Source organism: Anomaloglossus baeobatrachus, chromosome 5 (assembly GCF_048569485.1).
Source record: "Anomaloglossus baeobatrachus isolate aAnoBae1 chromosome 5, aAnoBae1.hap1, whole genome shotgun sequence".
Taxonomy (NCBI): Eukaryota; Metazoa; Chordata; class Amphibia; order Anura; family Aromobatidae; genus Anomaloglossus; species Anomaloglossus baeobatrachus.
In genome coordinates this window covers 117,172,123-117,189,471 of record NC_134357.1, presented here as the reverse complement: position 1 = coordinate 117,189,471, position 17,349 = coordinate 117,172,123, and the positions used below count along the sequence as shown (strand labels likewise).

General features: G+C 47.3%; 1 protein-coding gene across 1 annotated transcript in view; it reads right to left on the bottom strand.

The window, feature by feature from the left end:
- Positions 1-16,924, bottom strand: part of STOX1 (storkhead box 1) — an 80,397-nt gene extending 63,473 nt beyond the window's left edge. The window contains exon 1 of the mRNA XM_075352387.1: positions 16,591-16,924. Coding sequence (XP_075208502.1) covers positions 16,591-16,891 — 301 coding nt within the window. The 5' untranslated portion in view covers positions 16,892-16,924. The remainder of the gene's footprint in view (positions 1-16,590) is intronic.
- Positions 16,925-17,349: the final 425 nt, after the last annotated feature.

Here is a 17,349-nt window from a genome sequence, read left to right as displayed (position 1 = left end):
TCCCGCGGCTCCCGCCAGCAATGCGGAAGGAAGGAGGTGGGCGGGATGTTTACGTCCCGCTCATCTCCGCCCCTCCGCTTCTATTGGCCGGCTGACGCGTGATGTTGTGGTGACGCTGAACGTCCCTCCCACTCCAGGAAGTGGATGTTCGCCGCCCACATCGAGGTCGTATGGTAGGTAAGTACGTGTGACGGGAAATAATCGTTTGTGCAACACGGTCAACAAATTGAATGTGCCGCACATACGATGGGGGCGGGTCACATCGCATACGATATCGTATGCTTAATTGTAAGGTATAAAGCAGCCTTAAGAAGAAAATGGGATATTGATATCTAATGTTTCGGGGTTTTTTCCACTGATGTCTATGTATATGTTCTTACTGTTGAGCTTTGCAAAAGAAATTAGCGTCTGCACTGTGCGGTATTATATTTATCTCTGTTATGTCATTGATTCACAGCCCAATCTCTCCCCCCTGCCCCCACCCGCAATATAAAAAAGACGGTCAGGGAGACGAGGATTGGGCATGATGATTTCCAACACACAATCCTTTTGCTTTCAGGGACGGTAATTTGCCAAAAGAGTTGTATAGGAACTACATATGCTCTCAATTTCATCAAGAGCACATGCACACCCAGCTAAGCATACATGTGTATGCGGATGGATATGGCTCTATGCTACTAAATGTGTATTGGCACTTTTACACTTGTACGTATATTACGGGGTAAGATACCAGTACGCCATTACATTTTTTCTCCAACAGTACGGAAAAGAGCAGTATATGCCACATCTCCCCCTATTCACTGCGCTTCAGCCTTTTATTGGGTGTATATAATAGGGAAATATTCAAATTGTCTCTCCAGTAAAGGAGACAAACTCTAGCACAGCGCCACCTATTGGAAGTAGCGATCCTAAAAGTCACAAGTGGATTTTCAACAATCCTTTGCAATATGACTCAGGATATATAAGCCAGATCAGAATCCCAATTTGCAGACACGGTGTTTCGGGGTGCTTGCCCCTCGTCAGTGCAAAGTATGGGGGTGTCTGATCTGGCTCATGAGAAAGCTATGTGGGGACCACGGGGGAACACTATTCTCCTTAAGGAGACTTTGCAAGCCAGTCTGGCTGCCAGGTAAGGGGACTTATAGCTGCCACGCCCCTCTAGGAAATATTCAAATTGTCTCTCCAGTAAAGGAGACAAACTCTAGCACAGCGCCACCTATTGGAAGTAGCGATTCTAAAAGTCACAAGTGGATTTTCAACAATCCTTTGCAATATGACTCAGGATATATATAATAGGAAGCCTTTTAACTAATACAACATGCAAAAAAAACACAAAAGTATTATCTGATCCTCAGAGATCTAACAAAAAAGGCAAAATTGAGGCTGAAGGGGTACGGTAAGTTTCTGAGTGAATGTGTCCAGTTCTGCCTTCAATCCAAAGCCAGCAGTGTACACGGTGATATGTCTCACCGATTAATAGCTTCAGTTCATGAGCAGGGATTGATTCTCAGACTGTGAAAAAACACATTTCAGACAGAATCCACTTCCAGTTGGCAATATGATGCGGTTACATTCAATAGATCCAGTGTTGCAACACTTAAAAGCAGGAAGGTGGCAAGTTCTGAAAATTTATCTATTTTATTTAACCTGTTTTTTTCAAAGTGAAAAATAGAGACAACATCCCTATTCACCCGCATCAGTAATGGCCCATTTAGGCAAGCCAATAACCGCCGAGCGGGCATTCACAGAAACTTTCCCGACTATCGGCCTATAAAAAGGAGGACAATCAGCTAATGAAGGGTCAAAGTGCCCAAAACCATTGTTCCGTGCACACAGAATGTTTGTGAGCTATCTAATCAGGCCAGCATCAACCACCGATCGGCTTGTATATCGCTGATCAACAGTCTCTAAAGGAAACCTGTCAGGTCCAATATGTACCCAGAGCCACGAGCAGTTCTGGGTGTATATTGCTAATCCCTGCCTAACCGTCCCTGTATACACTAGCATAGATAAATGGATCTTTAGAAAAAGTATTTCTAAAGATCTTTTATCTTATGCTAATGAGTGTTATATCCCCCGACTAGCCTCCCTCTTAGCAGGTTAGCACGCCCATAGCAGTCAGAAGCACGGTCACAGCAAACACAGGTATGGGTGGCACCGCTGGTGACGCTGCATTGAATAGCATGTTAGTACACCCCTGTGGTCGTACTAACATGCTAAGAGGGCGGACTAGTCAGGGAATATAACACCCTTGGAACTAGTCCCCGTACTCATTAGCATAAGATAAAAGATCTTTAGAAATTCATTTTTTAAGATCCCATTATCTCTGCTACTAGATACAGGGACGGTTCGGCAGAGATTAGCAATATGCACCCAGAACTGCTCGTGGTTCTGGGTGCATATTGGACCTGACAGGTTCCCTTTAATGGCCTGGATCGACCCCTCTTAAAGCACCACTACCAGGTTTTTATTTCATCGCTGTAGTGGTGCTTTAAATCTAAGTCCCCTGAACCCTGTGCTATATTCACCATCTGGCAGCGTCACCTTCTATTACTGTTGCTCTGTCGATCTCCTGTGATTTGTGACCTGCCAGCAGCTCTATTGTTTCATGGAGCGCGTCAGAGATCACAAATGAATACAAGTCTATAAGAGCCTCGTTCTTGCTCTCATAGACTTAAAACTGAAACCTGTGATATTCTAATTTCCAGCTAGTGAGAAGTTATGGGCAAAAGATGGTGCTGAAGGACAGGAGTGAGACCCAAAAAGGATGAAAACGCTGAAGAGAGCGTATAATACAGGGGCATGGGAACTTACATTTAAAGTGACACTGGCACGAAAAAAAAAAACAAAAAAAAAAAAAAAAAAACCCTGGAGTTAGTGCTTTAATCTGACAAGATAAATAACGTAATTTGAAGATAATCCTTGTAAAAGGATTGTAGCATACTGTAAAATATGGAAATAGAAGTGATTGAAAGGAAAAGTGAGTAGGATCCATCTTTGAGTAAAGTTCTATATCTACCTCACTGACAAATAGCACCCCCTCCATACAGGGCAGAGTATCCAGCACCTCTAGGCGCATAATGCCTCAAATACCCAGATATGGGGGAGCAGAAGTACTGCGATCATCTCACTATCCCTGCGACCCGCAACACACATCCGTGTAATTTGTACATGTGCGGTACGTATTTGCACGTACCGGAGACACGTACACACGGAGACCCATGTTATTCAATGGAAGATGGCACACGTACGTAAAATCACACGGAACGTGTGTCCGTGTGGTAAGTACGTGTGTGCACTTTTCACCACAGACGACATGTCCGTTTTTGGTCGGCAACACGCAGGCACGGACCTGCTTTAGTCTATGGGTCCGTGCCTGCACGGACCGCACACGGAGTATGTCCGTGTCCGTATTTCATCACAAAATCTGAAACACTTGTTACCAATCTATCAGGTCAATTGAAAGCAAACAACAACACCAGGATCTCATGATGAATGATTAAAATCGTTAATTGGGTAAGAATGCGGGCCTTTAAAAACGGACAGCACACGTACGTATTTTTTGTCAATACGGACATTCCACACGCACACACGGCTCGCATACGCCATCACACGGATGCCATACGTACCGGAGAAACGCCCCTAAAAACCGGAACATGGACCCGAAAAACGGACCGTGAGACACGTACGTTTTTTTTGCGGAAGTGTGTTTTAGGCCTGACATGGCAATGACACTTCGTGAACAGTCTCAAATCCAATCCTGGGAGTCAGCAGTGACTATCCATAGATACCCGACCAGTGTCACGCACCGCTCTGAACAAATGAAGGAGCAGCTTGTTTACTGGCTTTGCTGGTCCATTAATCTGTCCCAGTGAATATCTACGGTGCCACCAGGGCCATACAAAACCTGTTCACTAATGAGAGTGCCAGATCCAGTGTACACACTATGTAACAATCGCAGGGATTAGTGAAAGGACATAGAGCATGTTAGAAATGAAGAAATGAGAATTACCAGTAAACATTCTGTACAGTAAGTGCCCACGATCAGGAGACGCTGCGTTCTGGACACAATGTCATTCCTCTTGTGGAGACGCCAGTGTTCTGTGCAGGAGAACGCACTGTTTGTGCCCACGATCAGAGATCTGCACGCACCATATTTTCCCCAGGAGAATACTCGTGGCTCCACAAGAATAAATTGACATGCTGCGTCTCGGAAAGCCGTGCCGCATGTCAGTTCATACTGTATAAAGTAAGAAGCACAGTGGGCAGGAGATTTCTATATATCTCATCCACTGTGCTTGTATTGTACAACGCAGCGGTTTGGACGCAGCAAAAACACGCTGCACCATTCTCCATATAGACTATGCCTGTAAAGTGGTACACAGCACAGCTTTCCATCTGAAGCACACGTCAAGAAATCTTTGCAATGGATATTGCTAGAAAAAGTTGAGGTCTGCAAGGAGCCTAAAGGGCGCTTTACACGCTACGACATCGCTCAAGCGATCTCGTTGGGGTCACGGATTTTGTGACGCACATCCGGCCGCTTTAGCGATGTCGTTGCGTGCGACACCTATGAGCGATTTTGCATCGTCGCAAAAACGTGCAAAATCGCTAATCGGTGACATGCCCCCCTATTCCCAATTATCGCTGCTGCTGTGTGTATGATGTTATTCGTCGTTTCTGCGGCAGCACACATTGCTCCGTGTGACACCGCAGGAATGAGGAACCTCACCTTACCTGCAGACGCCGGCAATGAGGAAGAAAGGAGGTGGGCGGGATGTTACGCCCGCTCATCTCCGCCCCTCCGCTTCTATTGGGCGCCCGCTTAGTGACATCGCTGTGACGCAGCACGAACCGCCCCCTTAGAAAGGAGGCGGTTCACCGGGCACAGCGACGTCACTAGGCAGGTAAGTAGTGTGACGGGTCTGAGCGATGTTGTGCGCCACGGGCAGCGATTTGCCCGTGTTGCACAACTGATGGATGTGGGTACGCACGCTAGCAATATCGGTACCGATATCGCAGCGTGTAAAGCCCACTTAAGATGCGCAGTACAAAATCAGAGAAGTCCCGGCAGTCATGGAAGATATAACCTTATATATTACATCACACTAATCCAACTGAACATTTCAGCTGTGGAAAGCTTGAGATGAGCTGAAACCATTCAGTTGGATCAGTGGGATGTAATAAAGGTAAAAAGTTATTACTTTCCATGAGGTCCAGGACTTCTCTGATTTTTGCACTATTTACCCTCCTTGTGCACCACCGCTACAGAGACGTGCCGATCCCATTAGGATTCTATAAGATGCACAATAAGCCGTAGTAATGACAGAAAGCCTTAAAGGGGGTTCCCACAAAATTCATTTTAATCAATATATCTTGAAACAAAAATAAATTCCATAATTGGATGCAATTTAAAAAAAAAAAAAAAGGGAGTATACAGACATTACATCACAGGATAATAGCCGATTCCTTCTGTAATATGTTTAAAAACAGGCAGGGAAATGTTTTACCTCACAGAAAGCAGCAGCTGTGATCCCGTGCTGTAATCTCTGTATATTCTCTTTTACTTCATCCCCTGACCAGGAGATGTGGTATGATCAGACCATGTCCCTGTACGGTCAGACACGTCCATTACACAGTACATAGCAGGGGCACATATATAACCATTATCTCAGAACAGGAACATTTTTTCTAAACCCAACCAATTGTGGAACCAATTATTCCAAGATCTATTTAGTAAAATGTACTTTCTTTATAGGAAAACCCATTATTGGAAAAAAGGACACCCGTAAGGTCACTTTCACATTTAGTATTGCAGAGTCTTCTGGCACATATGACAAACATACCCATAAGCTTCTAATCACCTAATGGCAGTGAAAAGACTGTAGAACTTTTAGGGTATGTGCACACGTTGCTTTTTACCTGCTTTTTACCTGCTTTTTTGCTGCTTTTTCTTCTGCGCTGTTTAATGCCAAAATGGATGTGTTCTTCTATTCAAGCAAAGTCTATGGGAATTTGGGTTTCTTGTTCACACTATGTTGTTCAAAATGCTGCTTTTTTGTGGCAGAACTTTGGTCAAAAACTCAGCTTTGCAGTGCAAAACCCAAATGGCAAAAACAATTGACATGTTGCTTCTTTGAAAAGCTGAGTTTTTGACCAAAGTTCTGCCACAAAAAGGCAGCATTTTGAACAACATAGTGTGAACAAGAAACCCAAATTCCCATAGACTTTGCTTGAATAGAAGAACACATCCATTTTGGCATTAAACAGCGCAGAAGAAAAAGCAGCAAAAAAGCAGGTAAAAAGCAGGTAAAAAGCAACGTGCGCACATACCCTTATTGCTCTATTGGAGGGGTCCCCAACCTGTGGCTCGGGAGCTACATGCAGCTCGTAGGCCCAAGATTTGTGACTTGTGGCTGTCTGCTAGCTAGGTGTATAAACACTAAGGGGTACTTTGCATGTTGCGACATCGCTAGCAATGCCGAGCGCGATAGTCCCCGCCCCCGTCGCACATGCGATATGTAGTGCTAGCTGCTGTAGCGAACATTATCGCTACGGCAGCTTCACACGCACTTACCTGGTCGGCGACGTCGCTGTGACCACCGAAGAATCCCTCCTTCAAGGAGGCGGTACAATCGGCGTCACAGTGACGTCACTAATCGGCCGGCTAATAGAAGCGGAGGGGCGGAGATGAGCAGGACATAACATCCCGCCCACCTTCTCCCTTCCGCATTGACGGTGGACGCAGGTAAGGAGATGTTTGTCGCTCCTGCGGCTTCACACACAGCGATGTGTGGAGCTGCAGGAACGACAAACAACATCGTATCTGCGGAGGCACCGACATTATGAAAATGAACGACGTGACACAGATCAGCGATTTTTGACTGTTTCATGCGTGTTCATCTTCTCTCCTAGGCTTTACACGTTGCGACGTCGTTACCGGCGCCGCATGTGCGTCACTTTCGATTTGACCCCGACGATATCGCAGTAGCGATGTCGCAACGTGCAAAGTACCCCTAAGACTAGTAAACAGCTATGAAGAGCAGGTCCCCAGATTTTCACTTTTGTAAGCAGCCCCACATAAAAGAGAAAATCTGTATGGGGGTAAGGTACGAACCCTTGGATCTTGGTATACTGCCTTGGTGTGATTTCTGTGGAAAGCTTTGGCGGTCATTGTATCGGTAATGGGGGCTCTGGGTGTCACTACTGTGAGGGGGAAGGGATATAAATATGGGTAGTGACCCTCCTTCAGACGTCAATATGGCTCTCAAGTTCAGAAAGGTTGGGGACCTCTGCTTTTGATACAGCATATTTTCGCTGGGTCAAAAACACAGCGATTTACAAGATAAGCGGTTGGATCTATAGAAATGTCATCCTCACTGCGCTTCTTTTTTGACCTGCAGGGCGTTTTGCCAATCCACAGCATGTCAATTTATCTTACGGGTACGCAGAGTTTTCTATGAGAAATTTCCCTATAGACTTGAATTACATATAGAAAATCCACAGGTGATAAAACACACATGCGTTTTTAGTGCGTTTACGAGGCGCAAAAGCATCAAAAACGCGTGTAATTTGCACCCGAGGATGTCAATACCAGGAAGTGTCAAAAAAAAACAGCTTTATTTAAAGAATGACAGACCACAGAGACAAAAAACGCAAACATATGATAAAAATGCATGATAAAGGGAACCTGTCGGGTGCAATATGAGCCACGAGCAGTTCTGGGCGCATATTGCTAATCCCTGCCTAGTAGTCTCAGCATATACTAGCACACAGAGATCTTTAGAAAAAGTATTTCTCAAGATCCTTTATTATATGCTAATGAGGCCAGTGACTAGTCACAAAGGGGTTAGTTCCTTTCATTAGCATTAGTGTTCTAACATGCTAATGAATGTGCAGTGTCAGAGGCATGGCTGTGCTCACCTCTGCTACCACCGCTGGATTTCGGCTCAGTGCGCATGAGCCCCGGACTCCAGTCATACGCACTATGTAGCTGGGTGTACGCATACCGGCTTCAAACTGAGGTAGTGCGCATGACCGGAAGTGCCAGGGGACTTCTGATCATACGCAGTCCCTGCACTCATTAGCATATCATAGAGGATCTTTAGGCTATGTGCACACTTTGCTTTTGTTAGACACTGCGTTTTTGTGCATTTTTGCCACCAACATTGCACAAAAACGCACCTGCGGGAAAAACACATGCATTTTTACCGCGTTTTTTTGGCTGCATTTTGCTGCATTTTTGATCACTGCGTTTTGCTGCATTTTTCCAATGCATTGCATGGGTCGAAAACGCAGTTAAATTCAGAAAAGAATTGATATGACCATTTTTTTTTTCAGCTCAAAAACGCAGCTAAAAAAAAAAAAAAGAAAAAAAAAGAAGTTGTTTGCAGACAGCAAAAAGGAATACTCATACAGCTGGGGAAGAAAAATCTTGCAGTTTGGAGCCCAAAAACGCACTCGAAAAACGCACAAAAACACACTGTGTGCACATAACCTTAGAAATACTTTTTCTAAAGATCCATTTATCTATGCTAGTGTATACAGGGACGGTTAGGCAGGGATTAGCAATATGCACCCAGAACTGCTCGTGGTCCTGGGTGCATATTGCACCTCACAGGTTCCCTTAAGAGGTATTATAATTTTAAAGTGGGCACTCAGCATACTATAACCATCAAAGGGCTACACAGGAAGCACGTGTGTGTGTGTGTGTGTGTGTGTGTGTGACAAAAAAAGCAGTACAAAAAAACTGCAAGTAAAACTAAAGGGCAGAAATGGTGCAGAAATTCTGCACCTTCAAAAACCCAACAAATAGTGATCGTGGGAACGTAGCCCAATGCTCCCACCATCAGATTCAGTGCCCCAGTGCTGATCTCTGGGCCACAGCTTGTCCAATACAAAAGCCTATGTGACTGTGCAAACAATCCCCATCCTCCTCCCTTTCACAGTCCTCCAGATAGCTTATTTGAAAGTGTGAACACTGGATGTGCTCTGCTACTTTACTTCAAAGCATCACAGAAAAAAATAAACTGAACACTTGGTTCAGTAAATAACTTTTTGCCATAACTTCAGCAGCATGTGAACATGTATCTAATTCTCAGTATTGTAACTGTATCAAGGTTCTGCTTTACAAATGTGATGAAAATACATAAACACAGATTCTCTATTTAAAGGGAATGGGTGTGATCAGCACAACTAAGTCATCTACAGTGCCTACAAGTAGTATTCAACCCCCTGCAGATTTAGCAGGTTTACACATTCGGAATTAACTTGGCATTGTAACATTTGGACTGTAAATCAGCCTGGAAGTGTGAAATGCACTGCAGCAAAAAAGAATGTTATTTATTTTTTTATTTTTTTTTTTTAAATTGTGAAAAGTTTATTCAGAGGGTCGTTTATTATTCAACCCCTCAAACCACGAGAATTCTGTTTGGTTCCCCTAAAGTATTAAGAAGTATTTCAGGCACAAAGAACAATGAGCTTCACATGTTTGGATTAATTATCTCTTTTTCCCGCCTTTTCTGACTAATTAAGACCCTCCCCAAACTTGTGAACAGCACTCATACTTGGTCAACATGGGAAAGACAAAGGAGCATTCCAAGGCCATCAGAGACAAGATCGTGGAGGGTCACAAGGCTGGCAAGGGGTACAAAACCCTTTCCAAGGAGTTGGGCCTACCTGTCTCCACTGTTGGGAGCATCATCCGGAAGTGGAAGGCTTATGGAACTACTGTTAGCCTTCCACGGCCTGGACAGCCTTTGAAAGTTTCCACCCGTGCCGAAGCCAGGCTTGTCTGAAGAGTCAAGGCTAACCCAAGGACAACAAGGAAGGAGCTCCGGGAAGATCTCATGGCAGTGGGGACATTGGTTTCAGTCAATACCATAAGTAACGTACTCCACCGCAATGGTCTCCGTTCCAGACGAGCCCGTAAGGTACCTTTACTTTCAAAGCGTCATGTCAAGGCTCGTCTACAGTTTGCTCATGATCACTTGGAGGACTCTGAGACAGACTGGTTCAAGGTTCTCTGGTCTGATGAGACCAAGATCGAGATCTTTGGTGCCAACCACGTTTGGAGACTGGATGGCACTGCATACGACCCCAAGAATACCATCCCTACAGTCAAGCATGGTGGTGGCAGCATCATGCTGTGGGGCTGTTTCTGAGCCAAGGGGCCTGGCCATCTGGTCCACATCCATGGGAAGATGGATAGCACGGCCTACCTGGAGATTTTGGCCAAGAACCTCCGCTCCTCCATCAAGGATCTTAAGATGGGTCGTCATTTCATCTTCCAACAAGACAACGACCCAAAGCACACAGCCAAGAAAACCAAGGCCTGGTTCAAGAGGGAAAAAATCAAGGTGTTGCAGTGGCCTAGTCAGTCTCCTGACCTTAACCCAATTGAAAACTTGTGGAAGGAGCTCAAGATTAAAGTCCACATGAGACACCCAAAGAACCTAGATAACTTGGAGAAGATCTGCATGGAGGAGTGGGCCAAGATAACCCCAGAGACCTGTGCCGGCCTGATCAGGTCTTATAAAAGACGATTATTAGCTGTAATTGCAAACAAGGGTTATTCCACAAAATATTAAACCTAGGGGTTGAATAATAATTGACCCACACTTTTATGTTGAAAATTTATTAAAATTTCACTGAGCAACATAACTTGTTGGTTTGTAAGATTTATGCATCTGTTAATAAATCCTGCTCTTGTTTGAAGTTTGCAGGCTCTAACTTATTTGCATCTTATCAAACCTGCTAAATCTGCAGGGGGTTGAATACTACTTGTAGGCACTGTATATGGGCATGTACGTCATAGGAAGCAGAATAAAATATACCTTCATATCTGATCAGACTTCTTATTACAGAGAAATACATATTTTTCTTAATATGCAAATGAGCTGTTAAGAGCTACATAGATCTGCCTGAGAATCTGCCTCCACAGAACGGTGATGTTACCAGTGTGAGACATGTAATGACTGACAGTCTGCTCTTATAATAAGGCAGAGCTAATGCGATACAGCAGAAATTACAAAGTACAAAACAAATGGCAAAACATGCTATAAACGCAAAGAGGCATCAGTCATATGTGAAGACCTAAGCCAAGTAAGTACACTCTACTGCTCTATGTGCAAGCTTATGTGCACACAGAGTCTTTTTATTTTCCCCTGTGTTTTTGGAGAGGAGTGTCAACACAAACTCACGTTTTTAAGGAATTTTGAGTTTTCCAAGAGGATTTGGAAAGTTTCCCCTTCGTTTCTTGTAAAAAAAAAAAAACAAAACTCCTTAAAAATCCAGAGAGAACAAACAGCAACTTATAATATTATAAAACTGGGCAGGAAATGAAGTCTCTAATTAAAGGGAATCTGTCACCAGGTTTTAACACCTAATCTGAGAGCAGCATAATGTAGGAGCAGAGATCCTGATTCCAGTGATGTGTCCCTTACTGGGCTGTTTAGTGTAGTTTTGATAAAATCACAGTTTAATCACCAGTAGATTATCATTAGAGGACTATATGGCGTGCTGCAGGTAGTCCAGCATATTTATGAGTTCTGTATAACTGCTAGATCTGCAGCAGAGAAAACATTGGTTTTATCAAAATGACAGCAAACAGCTCATTAAGTTACACATCGCTGGAATCAGGGTCTCTGTCTCCACTGTATGCTGCTCTCAGATGGGGGAGCAAAAACCTGGTGACAGATTCCCTTTAAACAAGGGATAGTGCTGTGACTAAGCATGCAGGCCACTTCCCAGGAATTACTTTCTACCCATCCATCATCATAATGAAATAAATGTTTTAAAATTCAACATTACATTTTCCTAAACGTGATCATGGACAATTGTATAACAATTGGACACTGCCATACAATCGGAAATACACTGCCAAGAACCAAGGTGTGAAAATCAAATACAAAATCACAAGTGCAGATTTTCACAAGGATGGAGGGGGAAAGGTGCTGGGGCAATTACAATAGGGCTGTGAAAAAGACATTATCTGCAAGATTCAATGAAAGAATACCTCTGGCAAGTTAATAGAGACGCTCTGGAGTTTAGACACGTCATGTGCTTTCTTATAGGGGTTGTCCAGTTAAAACAAGTTGTCACCTATCCTTAGGATAGGGGATAACGTTCTGATTAGTGGGGTCTGACCACTAGGACCAGTACTGATTGGCAGAAACTTGGTGAAACTTAACCCTAAAAGGAAAAAACTTTCATCAACTTTACAAAATGTTGTGGCAGGTTGGACGGGAGATTTATTACTGGAAAGAGCCAAACGCAAGCTCAACGAGGAATGAATGGAGAGAAATTCAAGCATGGACACGGCTGCTCCATGGGGAACGAATGGCGAGAAGGTCAAACATGAGCATGGCTCCTCCATGCGGAACGAATGGAGAGAAGGTCAAGCATGGGCACAGCTCCTCCATGGGGAACAAATGGAGAGAAGGTCAAGCATGGGCACAGCTCCTCCATGGGGAACAAATGGAGAGAAGGTCAAGCATGGGCACAGCTCCTCCATGGGGAACAAATGGGGAGAAGGCCAAGCATGGGCACGGCTCCTCCATGGGGAATATATTGACATAACACCAACCTCATTATGTTTTTTTACATCAAATTTAAAACTGTTAACCCTAAAAGGAAAACTTTCATCAACTTTACAAAATGTTGTGGCAGGTGGGACAGGAGATTTATTGCTGGAAAGAGTCAAACGCACCTCAAGGAGGAATGAATGGAATGAAGGTCAAGCATGGGCACGGCTGCTCCATGGGGAATGAGTGGAGAGAAGGTAAAGCATGAGCATGGCTCCTCCATGGGGAACGAATGGAGTGAAGGTCAAGCATGGGCACAGCTGCTCCATGGGGAACGAACATCGAGAAGGTCAAGCATGAGCATGGCTCCTCCATGGGGAATGAATGGAGAGAAGGTCAAGCACTGCTCCTCCATGGGGAATATATTCACATAATACCAACCCCATTATGTTTTTTTACATCAAATTTAGTTTATTTCCAATAGTAAGTTGTCCCTCCTACTGCATACACAAGAGCCCGACAGCGATTTACTCTGTCATTAAGAAATCACTGCAGACGTCACATCTGGAGAGAAGACTCCACAAAGACATGGCCTGTGAGGTATAGGGCAGAAACATGTCCCCTCTGAATTATAAACTGCTGCGGAACATGATGGCGCTATAGAAATGAAAATTATTATAACTATAAACATCCCAAACTTATCCAGGACCTGGGTAGCACCTGTGCACATTATTAAATAGGAGTGTTCATTAATATATTAGTACTTTAAAACGAAAACTATTTTTGACTGAAGTTCCTTGCGAATATTCCCAAACTGACTTCATCACACAGGAGTCTGTTGAGCCATCAGCTCTCCATTAAGGACAGCACTGCTCGGCTCCGCTGTAGATGTGCGGTGCCCAGTCCACCTCTCTGCTGCTCGGCTCCGCTGTAGATGTACGGTGCCCAGTCCACCTCTCGCTGCTCGGCTCCACCGGAGATGTACAGTGCCCAGTCCACCTCTCTACGGCTCGGCTCCGCCGGAGATGTACAGTGCCCAGTCCACCTCTCTACGGCTCGGCTCCACCGGGGATGTACAGTGTCCAGTCCACCTCTCTACTGCTCGGCTCCACTGGAGATGTACAGTGTCCAGTCCACCTCTCTACTGCTCGGCTCCACTGGAGATGTACAGTGTCCAGTCCACCTCTCTGCTGCTCGGCTCCGCCGGAGATGTACTATGCCCAGTCCACCTCTCTACTACTCGGCTCCACCGGAGATGTACAGTGCCCAGTCCACCTCTCTACTGCTCGGCTCCACCGGAGATGCACAGTGCCCAGTCCACCTCTCTGCTGCTCGGCTCCGCCGGAGATGTACTATGCCCAGTCCACCTCTCTACTACTCGGCTCCACCGGAGATGTACAGTGCCCAGTTCACCTCTCCGCTGCTCGGCTCCGCCGGAGATGTACTACGCTCAGTTCACCTCTCGCTGCTCGGCTCCACCGGAGATGTACTACGCCCAGTTCACCTCTCGCTGCTCGGCTCCACCGGAGATGTACTACGCCCAGTTCACCTCTCTCTGCTCGGCTCCACCGGAGATGTACAGTGCCCAGTCCACCTCTCGCTGCTCGGCTCCACCGGAGATGTACTATGCCCAGTCCACCTCTCGCTGCTCAGCTCCACCGGAGATGTACGGTGCCCAGTCCACCTCTCGCTGCTCGGCTCCGCTGTAGATGTACGGTGCCCAGTCCACCTCTCGCTGCTCGGCTCCACCGGAGATGTACAGTGCCCAGTCCACCTCTCTACTGCTCGGCCCCGCCGGAGATGTACAGTGCCCAGTCCACCTCTCACTGCTCGGTTCCGCTGTAGATGTACGGTGCCCAGTCCACTTCTCGCTGCTCGGCTCCACCGGAGATGTACAGTGCCCAGTCCACCTCTCCACGTGTGCTTGTTACTCAGCATATTAGGCTACATTCACAGAAAACCTGCTATAAATTAAAGTACCAGCCATGTGGAAGCCTTCTGCACAAATCTCACCCCATCCACATGCTGTGGAGTTTTCTAAAATTACAACAACATATCAAAGTCTGCTCTGGATTTTCACAACTTTGAATGTGTAAGGGTGAAATTGGCACCAAAATTTGAGGCAAATTACCACAAAAATCTGCCTGTAACAAGTGTGGATTTTGTTGTATCTAAGCTGCGGAAAGGCGATGTATTGTGGCTGAAATGCACAATGAAAATGTGAAATAAATATGTACATCCAGCACATTGCTTTTGGATCCATCCCCCATGTCAATTTCGATACCTTAACCATCATATGTCAATCACCAGTTGGATCTACCAGATCAAACACAATAATAACCAATAAATAAATAAAGCCATGACGACAACCTCAACGATAGCTCCAATTAATGAAGCCTTCATAATGACAAATATGAGATCTACGGATCAATAACAATCCCACAGAGCTGTACTGCACACATCATATCATAGCTGCAAATGTCACAAGAACACTCAGATGTTACTCCAGCTCATTATGTTACATCTACAAGGATATCTACTTCCCCAGGTTTTTTTTCGAGGAACACCACTCTTCCTCAGGTCCCTTCCCCTGGTCTCGTCCCTTCCCCATGGTCACTTTCCCCTGGTTCCTTCCCCATGGTCACTTTCCCCTGGTTCCTTCCCCATGGTCACTTTCCCCTGGTCCCTTCCCCATGGTCACTTTCCCCTGGTCCCTTCCCCATGGTCACTTTCCCCTGGTCCCTTCCCCATGGTCACTTTCCCCTGGTCACTTTCCCCTGGTCCCTTCCCCATGGTCACTTTCCCCTGGTCCCTTCCCCATGGTCACTTTCCCCTGGTCACTTTCCCCTGGTCACTTTCCCCTGGTTCCTTCCCCATGGTCACTCTCCCCTGGTCCCTTCCCCATGGTCACTCTCCCCTGGTCCCTTCCCCATGGTCACTTTCCCCTGGTCCCTTCACCATGGTCGCTTTCCCCTGGTTCCTTCCCCATGGTCACTTTCCCCTGGTTCCTTCCCCATGGTCACTTTCCCCTGGTTCCTTCCCCATGGTCACTTTCCCCTGGTCACTTTCCCCTGGTCCCTTCCCCATGGTCACTTCCTCATGTCCCTTCCCCATGGTCACTCTCCCCTGGTCCCTTCCCCATGGTCACTCTCCCCTGGTCCCTTCCTCATGTCCCTTCCCCGTGGTCACTGTACCCTGGTCCCTTCCTCATGTCCCTTCCCCATGGTCACTCTCCCCTGGTCCCTTCCTCATGTCCCTTCCCCATGGTCACTGTCCCCTGGTCCCTTCCTCATGTCCCTTCCCCATGGTCACTGTCCCCTGGTCCCTTTCTCATGTCCCTTACCCATGGTCACTGTCCTCTGGTCCCTTTCTCATGTCCCTTCCCCATGGTCACTCTCCCCTGGTCCCTTCCTCATGTCCCTTCCCCATGGTCACTCTCCCCTGGTCCCTTCCTCATGTCCCTTCCCCGTGGTCACTGTCCCCTGGTCCCTTCCTCATGTCCCTTCCCCATGGTCACTCTCCCCTGGTCCCTTCCTCATGTCCCTTCCCCATGGTCACTGTCCCCTGGTCCCTTCCTCATGTCCCTTCCCCATGGTCACTGTCCCCTGGTCCCTTTCTCATGTCCCTTCCCCATGGTCACTCTCCCCTGGTCCCTTCCTCAGGTCCCTTCCCCATGGTCACTCTCCCCTGGTCCCTTCCTCAGGTCCCTTCCCCATGGTCACTCTCCCCTGGTCCCTTCCTCAGGTCCCTTCCCCATGGTCACTCTCCCCTGGTCCCTTCCTCAGGTCCCTTCCCCATGGTCACTCTCCCCTGGTCCCTTCCTCAGGTCCCTTCCCCATGGTCACTCTCCCCTGGTGTCTTTCTCAGGTCCCTTCCCCTGATCCCCTCCACAGGTCTTTTCCTCAGGTCCCTTCCCCTGGTCTTTTCCTCAGGTCCCTTCCCCTGGTCCCCTCCACAGGTCTTTTCCCCATGGTCACTCTCCCCTGGTCCCTTCCCCATGGTCACTCTCTCCTGGTCCCTTGCCCTGGTCATTTCCTCCGGTCCCTTCCCCTTGTCCACCACTCACCCAGCGCAGTGATGAGGAAGCCCCTGGGGGGTCTCAGTGCCCTCCTGACCCAGGCATCTCGCAGCACCTCCAGGTTGGCACTCTGGCCCTGGACCAGCAGCACCCAGTTCTCCAGCCAGCCCTGGAAGGACACCTCCGCCACGGCCCGGACCAGCCTCCTGTTCCAGAAGCACCTCGCATTTGCAGCCTGGAAGTCCTGAAAGACTTGGTTGCCTTTCTCTTCTGATCCCGCAGCATTGAGTCTACACAGAACCAGAGCAAGAGAGGACGGAGCCAGCTGCACCACCCTGTCCCGGGACATGCTGAGCTCCGTGCGCTGCGCTCACCCCGGACCCTGCCTGCAACTCATCAATTACACACCGCTGCCTGGTTACTGCGACCAGCGCTGCGGGGCGGGGCCAGCCACTGCCGATCACCCTCGCCACAGCCAATGAGGAGCCGCGAGGGACGGGGGCGGGGCACTGCTGTGCACCTTTGCTCTGGGTCTGGGAGGTTGATAATGTGGAAGGGTGCAGGCAGTGGCGGGAGACGAGACCGGTGTGTGCTGGAGACGGGACCGGTGTGTGTGTGCTGGAGACGAGACCGGTGTGTGTGCTGGAGACGGGACCGGTGTGTGTGTGCTGGAGACGGGACCGGTGTGTGTGTGCTGGAGACGGGACCGGTGTGTGTGTGTGCTCGAGACGGGACCGGTGTGTGTGTGCTGGAGACGGGACCGGGGTGTGTGTGCTGGAGACGGGACCGGTGTGTGTGTGCTGGAGA